The sequence below is a fragment of the Cydia amplana genome, chromosome 5, assembly GCF_948474715.1.
Source record: "Cydia amplana chromosome 5, ilCydAmpl1.1, whole genome shotgun sequence".
Lineage (NCBI taxonomy): Eukaryota > Metazoa > Arthropoda > Insecta > Lepidoptera > Tortricidae > Cydia > Cydia amplana.
In genome coordinates this window covers 5,601,527-5,618,240 of record NC_086073.1, presented here as the reverse complement: position 1 = coordinate 5,618,240, position 16,714 = coordinate 5,601,527, and the positions used below count along the sequence as shown (strand labels likewise).

At 38.9% G+C, this 16,714-nt stretch overlaps 3 protein-coding genes across 4 annotated transcripts; 1 reads left to right on the top strand and 2 right to left on the bottom strand.

Annotated features, from left to right (window-relative positions):
* Positions 1 to 811: 811 nt before the first annotated feature.
* Positions 812 to 12,177, bottom strand: LOC134647846 (regulator of nonsense transcripts 2). Of its 2 annotated transcripts, none has more exons than XM_063502176.1 (11): positions 11,404 to 12,177; positions 10,468 to 10,680; positions 9,869 to 10,120; positions 9,029 to 9,165; positions 7,249 to 7,543; positions 6,948 to 7,163; positions 6,154 to 6,462; positions 3,675 to 4,412; positions 2,356 to 2,514; positions 1,609 to 1,754; positions 812 to 1,159 (listed from the first exon to the last, which is right to left on the bottom strand). In XM_063502176.1, the coding sequence occupies exons 1-11, from the start codon at positions 12,091 to 12,093 to the stop codon at positions 985 to 987; spliced, it is 3,330 nt and encodes a 1,109-aa protein (XP_063358246.1). In that variant the 5' UTR covers positions 12,094 to 12,177; the 3' UTR covers positions 812 to 984. The 2 variants fall into 2 exon arrangements, with proteins under 2 accessions (XP_063358246.1, XP_063358247.1); XM_063502177.1 differs by having other exon boundaries at positions 2,365 to 2,514; positions 11,404 to 12,176.
* Positions 12,178 to 12,446: 269 nt separating this feature from the next.
* On the top strand, positions 12,447 to 14,939 carry LOC134647845 (asparagine synthetase domain-containing protein CG17486). The gene is made up of 8 exons (XM_063502175.1): positions 12,447 to 12,541; positions 12,624 to 12,884; positions 12,952 to 13,126; positions 13,212 to 13,420; positions 13,514 to 13,920; positions 14,183 to 14,354; positions 14,434 to 14,675; positions 14,751 to 14,939. Exons 1-8 carry the CDS (start codon positions 12,491 to 12,493, stop codon positions 14,932 to 14,934), a joined length of 1,701 nt encoding a protein of 566 aa, XP_063358245.1. The 5' UTR covers positions 12,447 to 12,490; the 3' UTR covers positions 14,935 to 14,939.
* Positions 14,940 to 15,049: 110 nt separating this feature from the next.
* LOC134648426 (zinc finger protein 420-like) lies at positions 15,050 to 16,218 on the bottom strand. Its single transcript, XM_063502947.1, has 2 exons — positions 16,077 to 16,218; positions 15,050 to 15,981 (listed from the first exon to the last, which is right to left on the bottom strand). The coding sequence occupies exons 1-2, from the start codon at positions 16,194 to 16,196 to the stop codon at positions 15,100 to 15,102; spliced, it is 1,002 nt and encodes a 333-aa protein (XP_063359017.1). The 5' UTR covers positions 16,197 to 16,218; the 3' UTR covers positions 15,050 to 15,099.
* Between the last annotated feature and the right edge of the window lie 496 nt (positions 16,219 to 16,714).

Genomic DNA, 16,714 nt, shown 5'->3' with positions numbered 1-16,714 from the left:
TACTACCCCGATATACCTTTATAATTATTGAACTTGGCGCATATATACTGGGTCAACCAAATCTTGTTAGTATAGTGCGTCAAGCAAATCTTGTCAGTAGCAATGTACTGCAAATTAAAGTAGGGTAACACCATGTAACACTCAAAGAGCAGAATTGCTCTAAGAAAAGCAGCAATGTACATCGAACCAAAACTTGTTTATTTTTCCGCCCTTCATACGTCAGTTCGAGTGAATTATCATAACCTCAAATTTTAGTAATGATTACCGTCAACGAGCATGATTGTACATTGTAGGCACCTTAGCTTTGCTTGAGGTCATGCATAATCTTGGTATTTAATGGTGGCAGCAGAAATTTCTCTTGAAATAGAAACGATTCAGAATGTAAACAATAAGATGATGGCTGTCATTCACGATCCACATTCCACAGATAACACACATATGACACGCGATTTTGGAATTATTCGAACACAGTGTTGCTAACCCGCGATTTTTCAAATTTGCCGCCTTTTACTACTGACAAGATTTGGTTGATCCAGTATAAATAGGAACATAAAAAACTATACTCATCCTTTTCTTTTCGGTGCTAGTACTAGTGTAAGACAAAGATAGTATGATTCTCTCTGTCTATGTTTGAAATCAAACAGACCTTTGAAACACTATAATTACTGGGATTAGTTGCCAAGCGGACCCCAGGGTCCCATGAGCCGTGGCAAAATGCCGGGACAACGCGAGGAAGAAGAGCTATTAAAACCTAAATATATTATAATTTTTTAAAGAGTTAAGTGGGTGTGTTTTACAAATAAACCAAATCGTTTCTTCGCTTCATTTAATAACTGAGATACACAACAAGAAGTACTTGGGAGTACAAATACAAATCCGATTACAACTTCCGCTTTACTAAACGGAAGACCATCCATCGAAACATTTGAAGTGAATGCCACCAGCAGAAGACAAGACTCATAATTCCGTTGAGTCGAGTCTGTTTCATTTGAATTTCTTTGGTCCGAAGATGAGATCGGCGTCCGGAGCGCCCTTGGGGTGCTGGTACTTCTGGCGGACGTGCTGGCCGCGGTTGGGGTTGCCGAGCCCGCCAGAGCCGCCGCCGCTTTCGGCGCTGTATTCCTCTTCTTCTTGTCTTTCTGATATGTTCAAGGTTAACCTGGAACGAAAATAAAATTATTTTGTGCCAGAGACCTGTAACCACAGTGTTTTTTTCTAAGATCACATATTTGACAGTTATGAATTGACCCTTATATATATATGACTTTAAGGGTATCAGTTAAAGGGTAGATCTTAGCTTCATATCTATAAGGGTGAATTCATAACTGCCAAATATGTGATTTTAGAAAAAAAAACACTGTAATCAATTTCATACAGTTATAATAGTCCACGATAATATCCTGGCACAACTGGCTCAAACATCGTTGCCTTATTCGCAGGCAGGCAGAATACTAGAATAGCATTCTGCTTTGGGCAAGGAGAAGTGAATTAAATAGCATAGGTATCATTAAAGAGGCCTGGCTCCGGCTACGCAAGCTGCCTCAGAGTGTTCTTAAGGCAACATTAAATGTAAACACCATCGGGTATCTTTAAATGGAGTCTACATACCGTTTAACTCTTTCCTTCTCCTGCTTATCGGCCAATGCCTGCAACTGCAAGTTGCTGGCCAGCTCAGGCGGGGCGTTGAACGACTTGTACTGGGGCTTGGTGCCTTTCCGTACCATGAGGACAAACTCAACACCTTCCTCCCCTTGCTGTAATAAACAAATAAAATAAAGCATAAACATAGGTAAGATACATCTATTATTATTATCTTTCTTTTATTATGAAAGACATCAATTATTTTTTCATAAGACTTTTATCGTTTAGACCGCGTTTTAAAAACTAACGAATAGCTTCCTAATGGATAAACCAATAGTAGTGCAGTTTTTTATTCAAAGGTGTTGTCTGTCGAGCTGTGTCCAGACGGGACAATTTTTCGCCAATCTGATGAAATTGTCCGATCAAATCAGGACGTGCGGACGCAAACGCCAATTTGGCTCGCTGAATTCGACCGCTGATTATGACCGATATTACCGATAAAATAGGGTGCGGACGCAAGAATACCAATTTGTGACGCTAGTATTTTCGTTTTGGAACATTTTTTTAACTTAGAGGGCTTAAATATCACCATAAATCTTAAATTGGAGATTGACGCCAATTATTTTCCTGATCAAATCGGTCGATTTGCCCAGCCCTTCTGGACACAGCTTTCTTCTTTTTGGCTCGTGGATAGGTTTCGCTAACTTGCTGTTTTAAATATGTCAGGGGTGTTAAAGTCAAAGGTTATATATGTAAAGAATTGTTTGTACGGACAGAGCCTACCAGCAGCTGGTCGTAGGTCTTCTTGGTGGTCTGGCGGCACGTCATCGGCACGGCGATGTCGCGCTGCTGCGGCCGGTTCTCGCGCTGACGCTCCGCTATGTTCTCCATCACCATCTTTTCGAATGCCGACTCGAATTCCACGTCTTCAACCTACGGCATAATTTAATTATTAGATTGAGAGAGTACACAGACAATCCAACCTCTAGAGATAGCATAGTCGCGCTACCCCCTCTGCCACGCATACGGTAGCGTTACTCCATCTTCGAGTCAATCCCGTGCCGTGATTGGTCCGTGTCTTTGAACGGACCAATCACGGCACGGGATTCGCTCACCTCGTCCCCCCCGCACCCCCGTATTTTTGGCAGCATCGGTTTCATGAAAGAATTGGCCTACGCTCAGTCTAGAGGTTGGATTGTCAGTGGATTGGTATGTTCAGGGGGCCTCCGAGATGGCAGGCATAAATCTTGCAGGATGACAGGTGCTAGGAAAAATCGCGTGACTATTTGCATATATTATTTCAATTTTGATTGGCGTTTTATATCAACAATAAGTCATCTTGGCTAGGCCTCCAGAGCTAATAACTAGTAAGATACATCTTAATGATGACAGTAATGCTTGTTAATAGACACGACACGACCGAAATAAGGTGTTTTAAGCCGGCTTCCCACGGCCCGTGTTTATTACAGGCCAGGCCGGATCGCGCCACGCCTGTGGATGCCTGTGCGGTTGATTAAGCCGGCTTCCCACGGCCCGTTTTTTCACAGATCTGACCGCGCCTCTACAGGCCGACAGATCGTGGGAACGGTCGCATCCGACGAGGCCTGTGCGCTGTCCCAGGTGAAATGAACCGACGCAGACGCGCCCCTACAGGCACCGTCGCGCCGCGCCGCGACGCGCCTTTGAAGTTACCGACTCCCGACGGATCGGACGGGTGACGACAGGCCTCGTCGGATGCGACCGTTCCCACGATCTTCGGCCTGTAGAGGCGCGGTCAGATCTGTGAAAAAACGGGCCGTGGGAAGCCGGCTTTACAAAATTACTAAGCTATGAATAGGTAGGTCTTTCTCTCGCGCATGTTCTGTAAGTTGTGTTGTATGAAGTGACGAATCTAAATACGTAATTGATACTGCGCTAAACTAGTTTAGGTTAATAAATTAAGTATGTTTAATATTATAGTCTGGCAAGCCAGCTTCGTCAGTCGACAACATTGAATCGAGCTAAGGACCGATCTTCAAAAGACATTTTGAAATCGCGCCTAATTCTACTGACAAAGTCGTGACTCAGAGTATAGAATATTGCAGGAACATTACCGGCTTAGGCGCGGGTCTCCTCGGCTCGTTGCCCATATTATTATCATCGCTCTGCACCTCGGTCTCCTCAGCCCCAGCGTTCTCCGTCAGCTCATCATCCGAGCTCTCGTCCATCAACTGCGGGTTGTCAGTCTCATCATCAGTCTCTATTATAGTATCCAATCCATCATTAACACTATCTTCACCCTGGTCCTCGTTATCATACTCTTGTTCCCCTAATTCTGGATACAAAGTTTGCCTCAACTCCTCAATGGCGTCTTTACACTGCTGCCAATCCGTGAAAAGCGTCAACTTCGGCCGGAGAGTCGTCAAGCACTCCTGATAAATATATTTGACGTAAATGGGGAATTTGTTTTCCTCGGTAAAAATGGGGTCGGAGCATTTGTACCAGTAGTAATTTTGGAAGAAGATTAAGAAGTAGTCGAGGCGTTTTTTGCTCGAGCCGCTGTTGAAATACGCGCCGCAGGTCTCTAGTAAAGCGCAAACTAGTCTGATTCGGAAGACGTTCTCGGGCGGGTCGAGCGGGGAGATGACAGTGTGGTCGTTGCTGACGCCGAAAGTAATGAACGAGTATAGGACAGTGAAGACATCGCGCGAGTCGAGTAGCTTGTAGTTGTAGAGTTCGCCGAGGTAGCGCACGGTGGCGATGCGGCGCTGGTTGTGGCGCGGGTGCGGGTCCTCCAGCGTGGCGCGGATGTCCTCAAGCACCGCGTCCACCACGCACGGCGCCACCATCTCCTGCAGGGCAACGGAACGTTATACGTTTAATACCAATATCCGGGAGACCGAGCTTCGCTCGGAGAACATATAAAATCTCAAAAATTAGCGTTTTCCCAGAGATAAGACCTAGCTAGATCGATTTATCGCCCCCGAAAACCCCCATATATCAAATTTCATCGAAATCGTTAGAGCCGTTTCCGAGATCCCCGAAATATATATATATATATAAATAAATAAATAAATAAATAAATAAACAAGAATTGCTCGTTTAAAGGTATTAGATATCCTCCCGAGTCCCAGAGGTTCTTACAAAGGCCTTATTGCTAAATTTAATTATAACTTTTATTAAGTAGGACAAGGTTAAAAATTCGAAATAAAACTAAAGCTCCTGCGGATTGGGGGGTTAAATTCAACATCGCCTATATTGGTAAAATGTGGACAAAATATGTGAAATTAATGAGTTATACGTATCATGATAAAGATAAGCACTAATACCAAAGACGAGGGATCATTCATATTCCATGTAGGTTCAGAAGTAGTGTTCACCCCATCCTGAGACCAAAGGTAAGAAGAATAAGAACCGAGGGTAAGAAGGTAAAAAGGAAAGGTTAATTTGCGGGGTAATTTGGTCTCTCAACACAAACAAAATAAGGGATTAGTGTTCCTTTATTTACCTTTATGACTAATACCTATTAGTATTACCACGACAGTACATGTAAATGAAAGGTATAATTTGTTCTAAGAAACCTACTTATTCAAATTCAAACAAATTGATCTACCTTCATACTCAAGCTCACTCAATATCACAGACAATCCAACCTCTAGACATAGCATAGTCGCGCTACCCCCTCTGCCACACATACGGTAGCGTTACTCCATCTTCGAGTCAATCCCGTGCCGTGATTGGTGCCGTGTCTTTGAACGGACCAATCACGGCACGGGATTCGCTCACCTCGTCCCCCCGCACCCCCGTATTTTTGGCAGCATCGGTTTCATCATGGTATAATAATATACTCCGCCTGGTACTCTCTTCCGAGATTCGCGAATGACCTAACTGTCACTTGCCTACGTCATCATGCTGTTTACAGGTTCTCAAACTTTAAAATGTGGGAGAATTTTAACCAACGATGAAAATTATTTTAACGGCATTAATTTTAAGTTATTCATGTAGAAACATAGTAAAATAAAACAAATCTATACTGCACTTTTCACTCCTACTATTACAGTTCCGAATAGAGCAGCCAACCATTTTCGTAACAAAACATTAATTACCAAGCTTACGACGTGAAAAGTTTGGAAAACACTGCGACTGCTGACACTGAGCGAGAAGGAAATAACAATTAACACGCGTTCGACAAGGATGACGGTCAGGGACAAAATGGCGGATTGTCAAATGTGACAGCGCTATCCTGTGTTGCCAGTAGTGTAAACAGAATTACCCGAACGTCTGAAATTTCTTTCGTGAATCGGAAGATATTGCTAACGAATAATTAAAAATGACGTGTTATTGTAAAATTTAAGATAAAATACATATAAATGAAAATTATTAAATTATAAAGAAATATTTTAACTTATTAACCATAGATATAATGTACCCATGTAACATGGTATGTTGAAATAAAGTGGCAATGTTATTGTGACGTAGGCAAGTGACACTCTGGGAAGAGAAGACCATGTTTTATTAGACCATGGGTTTCATGAAAGAATTGGCCTAAGCTCAGTCTAGAGGTTGGATTGTCAGTGCTCAATATACACATACCTGCCAAGCAGCGAGCTCAGCCGCCATGCGCGCGAGCGCCCGCCTGGCACTGGCCCTGACGCGCCACCCCCCCGCCAAGTGCTGTATAGCCACGGCCGCTATCTCCGGATCCTCCCAATTTATCTTCCGCATCAGTCTGAAGATCTTTTCCTCGTTACTCTTCTGTAGATCTTCGTGGAGGATTTTCCTTATGAACTGATGCATCGGTGGTTCCTCCTCTTTAGGTTGGGCCGGAGCTTCGGGCGGGCAGACGTAGTAGAACGCGTTTTCGATCTGCGTTACGTAGCGCGAGTCGAGGGCTGAAACGGTCTAAAAAACGCAACTAGATTACATAACAACTAGACAAACACAGTGACTGGGGTCAATCAACAATTTCTTGTTGTTATTCTGTCCCATCAGCGAGGAGACAATAGTAGCATAGATTGTTAGAAGAAATGCTGTACCATGTTCTACTAATATGCTCAGTAGATGTCCCATTATGGAAAGGTCTTATAACTACCATAAAAAGCAAGTTTGGTTCATTTAAATACGAAAAACCTAAAATTTTAAGAGTGACTCAGGAGACCGTAACGTCAACGTGTGACAAGAAAAAGTTGACCCACTGAACATGTGAGTTTATTTCAAGTTAAAACCGATGAGTCCTGCTAAATTGAGAAAGGAGAGAGAAACGACCACAAACGTAAAACTACGTGTTACTTTACCCTATACGAGGGGCGACCAAAAATTTAACATGTAATATACAATCATAATAAAGTAGAAAACAAGAACAAAAAGCTTGATCCGTAATAACTAACCTTTTTCCTCATCATCTGCTGCAAATAAATCATCGTCCTCTGATGAGTGTCAGGATTGCAGTACAGATACCTCCCGCACGTTTCAAGCAGGTTGCACGCCATCTCTATGTGATGATGCTTAAAGTCATGTAGTAGGACTTTCAGGCAGTATAGGGCTTCCATTTTAGAGTACAGACTAAATTTTACTAATTCACCAATGAATCTGACTACTTTTATCTGTAAACAAAAATAAAATTGTAGGTATATGTTCTCTGTAGGTACATATACTTCACAGAAAATTACAGATTTCAGCAAAATATACCTTTGATTCAATGTTGATCTGGTCCTTTTTCCTAACATGATATTTAAAATCTTGCTTCAACATCTGGCATAAGTCGATGCAAACATCAGGCAACACTGGATACAGATTTGCCGCAAACCGGGAATAAAATGGCAACAAATCTAATCTGGTTCTGGCAACACTGAACAGGACCCTTGTTAGTTTCTTCCTGTTGTTTTTGGTGTTGAGATTCAAGACGAAGTCTACAGCTGCGTTGTCAATAAGTTCCCGATTGATACAGTTGGGCAGTTCGTTCAAAAATGCATCCAGAGCGTATCTGTAACAAAGTAGTAGGCAGATAAATATCTACAAATTCATAAGTGAGTCTTCTAAATATTGAATCCTCATAAAATCATTGTCTCGTCTAGATACGTCAAGTGCAAAGCATGCGGTTTTTAATATTCTTTTTCTACTCCAGCACTTAAATGTGTCAATTAAATGACTGACAGTGATATCTAAAGCAATGTCATTTGAATGCTTTGTCTATAGGCTCATAAGATGACTGCTAGCAGTCATCTTATGAGTATAATACAACTGCTTTATTTTTTTTAAAGATACAAGTTCCGATCATCTTGATTGAAAGAGGTATGTTTTCATTTACAATAATAACTCTTTTTTTTTTTAAATAATAACTCTTTTTTTTTTTAATAATAACTAATTTATTTTTGAATAATAACTCTTTTTTTTAAATAATAACTCTTTTTTTTTAAATAATAACTTTTTTTTTTGCTGCAGCTGTCATAGAAAAAGTAATGTATGCAACAGCTCATAATTGGTTCTTAAAATTCTCGGGTCTTTTTTTACAAAACTCGACTACGTCTCGTTTTGTAACTTCGACCCTTGAATTTTAAGAACCCTTATTATATCACTGTTGCATAAACTACTATTATAATATAGGTAGCAATGAATTAAGTTCACAAGAAAATGACGGCTTCATTTATCTATTTCCCAACCAAGAAAAAAAAAATATATTGAAAATCTCTTAGATTGACGCGGCCTGGATAAAAGTTAATAGGGTAGAATAGGGAATATTACGCAAAACTGTGCCACTAGCACAGAGCGCCTACCGCGAAACACGAAATTTCGTTATCAGCCTCTCATATTCGAGCGATAGAGTCATAACGAAATTTCGATTTTCGGGTTTCGCAACAGGCCCTATGTAAACAAACCGCCTTGATGCATCAGTGTCATATTTATTTGTGACAAATTATCTGTGAAAACTTGTCAAAAAACCGTTTAAGGCACAGTATGTAATAATGTTATTCTATGGTTTACTATAAGTGCTAAGTAGTTGTTTTTTGTTTAGATTTTTTTTTTTACCCGCATAAATGTCAATGAGGTTCAGTGAAGGGGACGGACTGAAAATCAGCGCTGCGCAGGCAATTTGTAATGAAATGACTGACGCAGCGTATGCTGAGACCGTTCCTTTTGCCGCACAATTATTCTTATTTTTTCAATCCTTATGTTTTGTAACCTGTATGCTTTTTGTGTTGCAATAAATGGTTTCTTATTCATAAGCCCTTGCTACACGGTCGCCGACAAGCCTTCTAACCGTCTGTCCTTGGTCTGACCTTGGTCAGTTTTGGTCAAATTTTGTTGGAAACAACTGTCTACACGGTCCGTCCGGACCAAGGCCACGCGGTCTGAGGGGCTTGTCGGCGACCGTGTAGCAAGGGCTTTATTCTTATTCTAGTGCTGCACTCTGGCGGCAGAACATTGCAGAATAACCCCTATTCAACGCTAAGGAATTGACAGATATTACTTGTTGGAGACGCTGGCGGGCTGATGGTCGTCCTCCACATCAGGCACGGGGGGCTCCTCGCTGTCACTTAGCTCATCTTCTTTGAGGTCCTCGTCCAGCATCTCTTCTGTTACGGTTTCAGTCTTACTTTTTGTTGTCTGCAATGATCATATTTGATTGTAGAGTTATTTTAAACAGTCCTTGCATTTATATATATATAGATGACGTTTAGAGAGAAATATATCAGACTAGCGACCCGCCCCGCCTTCGCATGGGTTAACAAATTATACATAAACCTTCCTCTCGAATCACTCTATCTATTTAAAAAAAACCGCATCAAAATCCGTTGCGTAGTTTGAGATCTAAGCATACATAGGGACAGACAGGCAGCGAGAAGCGACTTTGTTTTATACTATGTAGTGATTATACGCGACTTTAACAAAAGTGCCTTTAGGAACGAGGTCCCGTTGTTTCCCATAAAGTTTTAAGTCATAATGTATTGTTTGTCATATTATCATTAGTCATAAAACTGAAACCGTTAACATTTCAGGATTTTCGTTAGGTTATCCTATAGATAGGTTAGGTCAGGTTGGGTTTATTTTATGGCAATCCTGAAAGGTGAGCCGTTTCTAAACCAAATGAATTATGAGTAACGAAAATTCGGGCAAACAATACATTATGGCTTAAAACTATTTGGGAAACAACAGAGACCCTTTAGGAACAAATGAAACAATAGAATATCATAAGGGAGGCGTAAAAGCGATCATAAAACTTGTCTGCACTTGGCTTGCTAGATGCAAGCGCTTGGATTCAGTCTTAACATTTAAGGTGAGAATCGTTTGGTATGTCTCAATCTCTTACCTCCTTTAATTGATAGTTAGGCATGAACACTTTCAAATCCGGCAAGTGAGTGTAGAACGTCCTAGTGTCCTCATCCTGCCAGGGGTCGGTGCCGGCCTGCATGTTGAACTCCTCGGCGCCGCCGATGGTGACCGTGCCGGGGGTCTCGATCACGGTCATGGACAGTGTCGGGGGCTCGCCCGCCTCGCCTAGCACCTCGCCGAGGACCTCGGCGAAGCTTTGAGCGCCGGCTAGCAGTTTGTCGTAAGTTGCCTGTAAAAATTGTGATATTGCTTGAATCAAACTTGAACTTTTATTGTATAAGTTGCAAATTTGCACTACTTTCACTCTTAGTGCAAACTATTCTCTAGTCATAAAAAAATACATTTAACAGCATCAGCATGTTAAAAATAAGTCAATAGGTATACCACAAGCTATAGTTCCTTCGGTTACACCTAATTATCCCCAGCCTTCACATACATTTTAAATCCAGACATAATAATGAGACTTAGAGAGAATTTGCTTATTTGCTCTTTTTAATTTTATTAATTACTTTTTTAAATATAGTAAACAATTTATGGCATGGTAGGTTGGGCCATTTTTAAGTGGCGTGTCCATACCTGGTGGTGTTCCAGCTGGTCCTTGCGCTCCTGCGAGAGCTCTCCACGTGTGTGCAGCGTCCGCTGATTGGCCGCATGGAGTGCCTGCAACTGCGCCCGCTCCTCCATCAAGTGCTTGAGTAATGTGGCGAAATAGTCCTTCAGTAACTGGCGCACTACTGCCTGCTTTTCGGCTGGCAGGAATGTGTTTCGTGGTATTTGCACATTCAATTTCTGTAATGGATGAGGAATGATTGGTTTCATCACTACAAAGTGTAGTCAATAAATATTTTATTATTATTATTAAAGCCTTTATTATACGAACTGTTTACATTTTATGTTACAATTATTTATTATATGTTTAGTCAATAATTATACAACATCCATAATACTAGACATAACTTTTGACCCTCTTTTTGTAATTTCCTTCTAACCAGAATCATTACTACTATTGACGCCAAGGAGGTTGGAACTTACAACCTTCTGTGCTTCTGAAGGATAATGCCATCCCAGATGATCTCTAAAAATAGAATGGTTGATGAGAGAGTAGAGTGAGTAATGTGCTGTCTAATGAAATAATAAAAAATGAATAGATAGCTAAAAAAGACAAAAAAACGATTATCTTAAAAACACGAAACATATTCAACTTATAAGTCCATTTTCTGAACCAGCCTAAAGCCTTGTATTTACTGGACACCCTGTGAAGGTAAGGTAATTGTGAACCAATGAATTAAAAATCATAGAATTGAATGAATGAAATAATAGTAGGTAATATTTTTTATATATTTTTTGCGCAAAATAAGGAAGAGTGCAGAAGATCGGGGGAGGCCTTTGCCCAAAGGCACACAGAATCGTTCATCGTAGATTAAGGAAAACTATAGATATAGTATAAAAGTGTATTTCTGTTATAAGGCTATAAATAAATAAAAAATATTATTTATAAATGTATAATATTACCTCTGCAGTATCCTTGATTTTCTTGGGCACTAACCCTGCATAGTCCTCACCGCAGTGCTTGCAGAACGACAACAGTATTGGGATATTGTTAGGCTCCTCCTTGTCCATGTTGATCAGAACAGTTAGAACATTTCCCAAAAGAGGTAAACCAATTTTATTAGGGAACACACCCACTGCAACTAACTCTGCATAAAATCTGATATCCACACGCAATTTAGAAGAGTTTGTTATTTTATCTGTCACTTTAAGTAGTTTCTGCCAATTTTCGAAGAGACTTGAAGAGAATTCTGAATATGTGCGGTGCAGAGTTGAACACAAGTTTATTGCGGCTGGTATGTCTGACATCTTTAACTTTGCTTCTGATATGGCAGCCGCTACCTCAGATATGTATTTGGTAAGGTTCAAAACACTGAAATCTTTCAGTAACGCGTCCATTTGAATAGCACTGAAAGACTTCAATTTCTTCACAAAAGTGGTGTTCTTTTTTAAGCCAGAATCTAGTTTTGAAAAGAAGTTTTCTGGGGGTCGAACGCAGTTCATATTACTATTCCTCATTTCAGTTTTCTGTTTTATTCTTGCTTCCAGGCCAGATATATATTCGGTAAGCGCCAGTTTGTCATTCTCTTCCGTATTTTCAACCGTCTCATCAGTTGCACAGTTCGTACCGGTTTGATTTTCTGGTGCACTCATTGTGAAATCATATCCGCATTACATAAAACGATTGTCTGTTCTTATTTGCTATATATTTTAATTTTATTTACTCTTCATGTGTTCCACGTCCATTCACAGCATTTTTATAGCATGCTATGACAATTATGACTTTTTATAGAATGACAGAACACAGATATATTTTTCTGACATTCTAGTGTGTTCATTGTACTTTTAGCAGTTAAATAAGTGACTTGAATAATTTTTAATACTTATGTTGGCCAACTTGAATATCCTAGTATTTTGTGGTCAAGAAAATTGACTTTATAGTCTGTGCTTCCGGCAACTGACAATGACAGAATGATTTTTGGTTACTTTCATAATTGAAGTAACTTATTTGTTAAATATTTTTTCTGAATGTATAAATATTGTTATAATAATGTGTGGAATAATTTGTGAAATCTGTTACTCAAGTTCTGTTACGCCTAAGGTAAGTAAATTCCGCTACAACTTCGATTTAGGTTAGGCAAATCAGGTTAGCGCCAATTTCAAACTTATATTGTATTTTTAAGGTTTACAATGATCGTACTATTCTGCAACGTATTAGGAATAGAGGTCCAGACTGTATCAATACCACAGAAATAAGTTCTGATGGCGGTATTAGGATATTTTTCTGTGGTGCAGTGCTGTGGATGCAGGGCCAGGAGCTAACACCACAGCCTGTTGAAAGTGATGTTGGAATTCTGCTTTATAATGGAGATATTTTTGACGAATCTTGGAATGAAAGTGTCTCAGATACGACGACTATAATGAACAATCTTTCTCCAAAAACAGTAAGTTATTTTAATGGAATAATAAGTTTGGTAAACATTTGCCTAAACATAAACTTTTTTTTTTCAGGAAACTTCTGCAAAAGAACATATTATTGCACAGTTAAAGTTGCTCAAAGGGCCCTTTAGTATTATTTACTATGATAAATGTACGCAACATTTATATTTTACTCGTGATCGGATTGGTAGGAACAGTCTGCTGTTCCATAAAATGGATAATTATATAGCTATCAGTAATGTCTTGGGTGAGCTAAAAATACTTCTAGATGATGCACCATAAAAAAAATCTTAAATTCAGCTATCATAAAGTAATACATTGAATATTTTTAGATAGAAGATACAATTGTGTAGAAGTTCCCGCAACACATATATACTGTTTAAATATTAAAACTAATAAAGTAACATTACACTCATGGGCTAGTAATGAAACAGAAAATTATTTAATGGAAGATCTGTATGAGACCTTCCAGAAACAACAAAATATACCTGATGAGGATTTCAAAGTTGCATTGGAAACTTCAAGAGAGCTCTGCATTGAGGTGGGTGGTGCAACATGAACCTATAGACAGATCAATCAATGCTTGCTTAGTCACTAAACATTTCATATATGAATTGTTTGTAATTTTTTTCAGAATGATCTCATAGAGTTTCTTAGAGCTACATCCAAAAACAATGATGGGCATATGAAAATGATGGAGACACTTCTGAGCCATCCTACTATTAAAACAACTGTTAGAAAACTGACTGAACTTCTACAAAAAAGTGTAAAAATCAGATTAAAAAGGCAACCCAATAAGTGTAAAAACTGTCTTATTTCTAGAAAAGACTCTTGTTCTCATTGTACAATTGGTGTCCTATTTTCAGGAGGTTTAGACTGTACTATCCTTGCATATCTGGCTCATAGATATGTATCTGAAGAGCAAAGCATTGACCTCATAAATGTTGCCTTCAAAAAAGATTCCATGGCATCATACAATGTGCCAGACAGATTGACAGGGAGACAGTCTTTTGAGGAATTGAAAACTCTATGTCCAACAAGGTGACTCATTTTTTTTTTCTTTTTTTCTGGCTTACTCCCTGCACTTTGGCCCAGGGTGAATTTGCCAATGTCGGTGTTGACTTTCACACGTGAGGAGAATGTTCAGTATAGTAATTTTGTATTTTTGGAAGGATGTAGTTGGGAAACCCTAAAAACAAATAATTGTTATGAACTCATTTATCACACTATGCTAAATTTGATAACAATTTAATGTAAAAGTAGTCTTACAGTCTACTTGCCTGATTTTAATTATATCTTGCAGAATATGGAATTTTATAGAAGTTAATGTTCCCAAAGAAGAACTAGAGGAGTTTCAAATGAAAACTATTGCAGATCTAGTGTTCCCAAGGAAAACAATTCTAGATGAAAGCCTAGGATCAGCTTTGTGGTTTGCCTCTCGAGGACAAGTTGAGGATAGTACTTCATCTTGCAGGGTAAAATGAACTCTATTTGTGTACAATTAAATACATTGTAGGGTTATACCTTTTTTTATTATAGCAATTGTGTTTACAGGTGTTGTTATTAGGTTCAGGTGCTGATGAATTATTTGGGGGATATAAAAGGCACTATAATGCATTTAAGAGACATTCCTGGCCAGGGCTTAGTCAGGAACTTCTATTGGACTGGAAGAGGATATCTTTTAGAAACCTGGCACGAGATAACAGAGTGATATGTGACCATGGGAGACAACCCAGAATGCCATACCTGGATGAGGAGTTCACAGATTATGTTTTGAATTTGAATCCCTGGCTGAAGTAAGATTTTAACTTACAGTTATATAATTTAATAAATTAATAAACAGAATAAATTAATTCTTCTTTCTGTTCTAGGTGTTTCCCTAGTGATGACTTTGGTCCTGGCGTTGGAGACAAACTAATGTTGCGCCTTGTTGCCTTTAATTTAAGTTTAAGAAATGTTGTCACCCTTCCCAAAAGAGCACTACAATTTGGATCGAGAATAGCCAACAAAAAAGAGAAAGGCAGTGATTTGTCAAGTAGATTCTCGAACACTTGAAATAAACTATTTATTACTTCTTTATTTATCACTCATGTCCCTAATCTAGAAATACTAAGTACACATTGCAGCAACACAATATAACAAGCCAGTCAATCCTCCATAAAGACCCAAGACATTTTAACAGACATCTGTTTCAACCACAATTTGTCCAATCCTGTCGTCTCATTTAATAATAGTGTTTTCTCTTTTACAATGTGATTTGTAATGTTTCCTAAGGCCACTGTGTGAAGTGTAGCTTTTGTCACAAATTTTACAGCTGTATGGCTTGGCACCAGTGTGTGTTCGCAAGTGGCTATGTACATCACCAGAGCGCTTGAACCTACGGTCACATCTGGGACACGCATAGTTCTTATCATCACTATGAATTCTCATATGTCTTATTAAATCTTGGCGTTTTGTAAATGACCTTCCGCATACTTCACAAATGTATGGTTTGATACCCAGATGGATTCTCATATGAACAACCTTATGTTCCGCTCTAGTGAATGTTTTTGAACAAAGTTTACATGAAAATTGTTTGATACCAGAGTGTGTAGCTATGTGCTTACCTAATACTGATTTATTTTTTAATATACGCCCACAAATCTCACATTGGTATATTTTTGGTTGAGTTGACTCTTTTTTCCTCAATTTTCTACATTGTTTTTTAAGATGTATTTTCTTATCGTCATGTTGTGGCAAGTTGTTCAAGAGTCCTGTTGTAGGTTCATTTTCTTCTTCCTTGCCAGGCACTTGGTTATTAAAGTAGTCCACATAAAATGCCGAGTCGGCGTCATCTGACAGCCAAGAATCAAAGGTGTTCTTCAACTCACTATCCATTTTGTTAAAAATATCACATTCTAATTTAATATCCATCTTGATATTGTCCAGATCAGTGTCATCCAAAGTTAGTTTGCTTGGTGAATAGTGACAGTTCTTAGCTAGTTTCTCTTTTCTTAATTTAGAATCAATAAATAAACACTTTTGCTTGAAATCATAAAATGTTTTTACATTACTTTCACACATTTTGCATACTACTGCAGGTAATCCGTCGCCAATGCTAATCTGAAAGATATTTTTAAATATTTTAGGCTTCAACTTCAATCTTGCGACATGATTTTTTTAAATCCTAAAATGTAACTCATTCTCATGTTACTTACCTTTAAATCAATACATGCACTAATTTTTTTATCAAGTGTAAGATCACCATCCACTGAAAATAGATTGATCATTGCCTCCGTATTCATGCATAGCCTGCATGTTTTATCATTTATGGACATTTTTGATAAATAAAATTTAGTTCGAAGATCCTTCGCAAACACAAATCAAGTAATCAAACCAAATAACTGAGAATAACCGATTACCGATCCGATCAAACAAACAAACGTAAACAATACTACGTTCGAATACTACTATACAGTATAGATGTGTTCGTACCACCGCCTTTGAACCCAGTTTTGAACCAAATAATACAATATACTCTTTGAAAAATAAACTTATAGAATTATAAAACTAACCACATAGCAATACTCTAACATAAAAAATAAGAAAATTATTTTTACTTTAGGTTTGATTTCTAATAAATAAAAGTCCGTGGAATATGGAATATTAAAGCCCTTGCTACACGGTCGCCGACAAGCCCCTCAAACCGCGTGGCCTTGGTCTGGACGGACCGTGTAGACAGTTGTTTCCAACAAAATTTGACCAAAACTGACCAAGGTCAGACCAAGGACAGACGGTTAGAAGGCTTGTCGGCGACCGTGTAGCAAGGGCTTAATTGTCAGTAGTGGTAAAAAGT

Bases quoted from the DNA above. Each gene is read 5' to 3' on its own strand.
- LOC134648426 (XM_063502947.1), bottom strand. From the start codon at position 16,196: ATGTCCATAAATGATAAAACATGCAGGCTATGCATGAATACGGAGGCA. The intron at 15,982-16,076 runs GTAAGTAACATG...AATATCTTTCAG, and splicing joins GTGCATGTATTGATTTAAAG to ATTAGCATTGGCGACGGATT.
- LOC134647846 (XM_063502176.1), bottom strand. From the start codon at position 12,093: ATGAGTGCACCAGAAAATCAAACCGGTACGAACTGTGCAACTGATGAG. The intron at 2,515-3,674 runs GTAATGTTCCTG...ATTATGCCGTAG, and splicing joins GGAGACCCGCGCCTAAGCCG to GTTGAAGACGTGGAATTCGA. The intron at 1,755-2,355 runs GTCCGTACAAAC...TGTTTATTACAG, and splicing joins ACCAGCTGCTGGTAGGCTCT to CAAGGGGAGGAAGGTGTTGA.
- LOC134647845 (XM_063502175.1), top strand. From the start codon at position 12,491: ATGTGTGGAATAATTTGTGAAATCTGTTACTCAAGTTCTGTTACGCCT. The intron at 13,127-13,211 runs GTGAGCTAAAAA...GAATATTTTTAG, and splicing joins AGCTATCAGTAATGTCTTGG to ATAGAAGATACAATTGTGTA. The intron at 13,421-13,513 runs GTGGGTGGTGCA...AATTTTTTTCAG, and splicing joins CAAGAGAGCTCTGCATTGAG to AATGATCTCATAGAGTTTCT.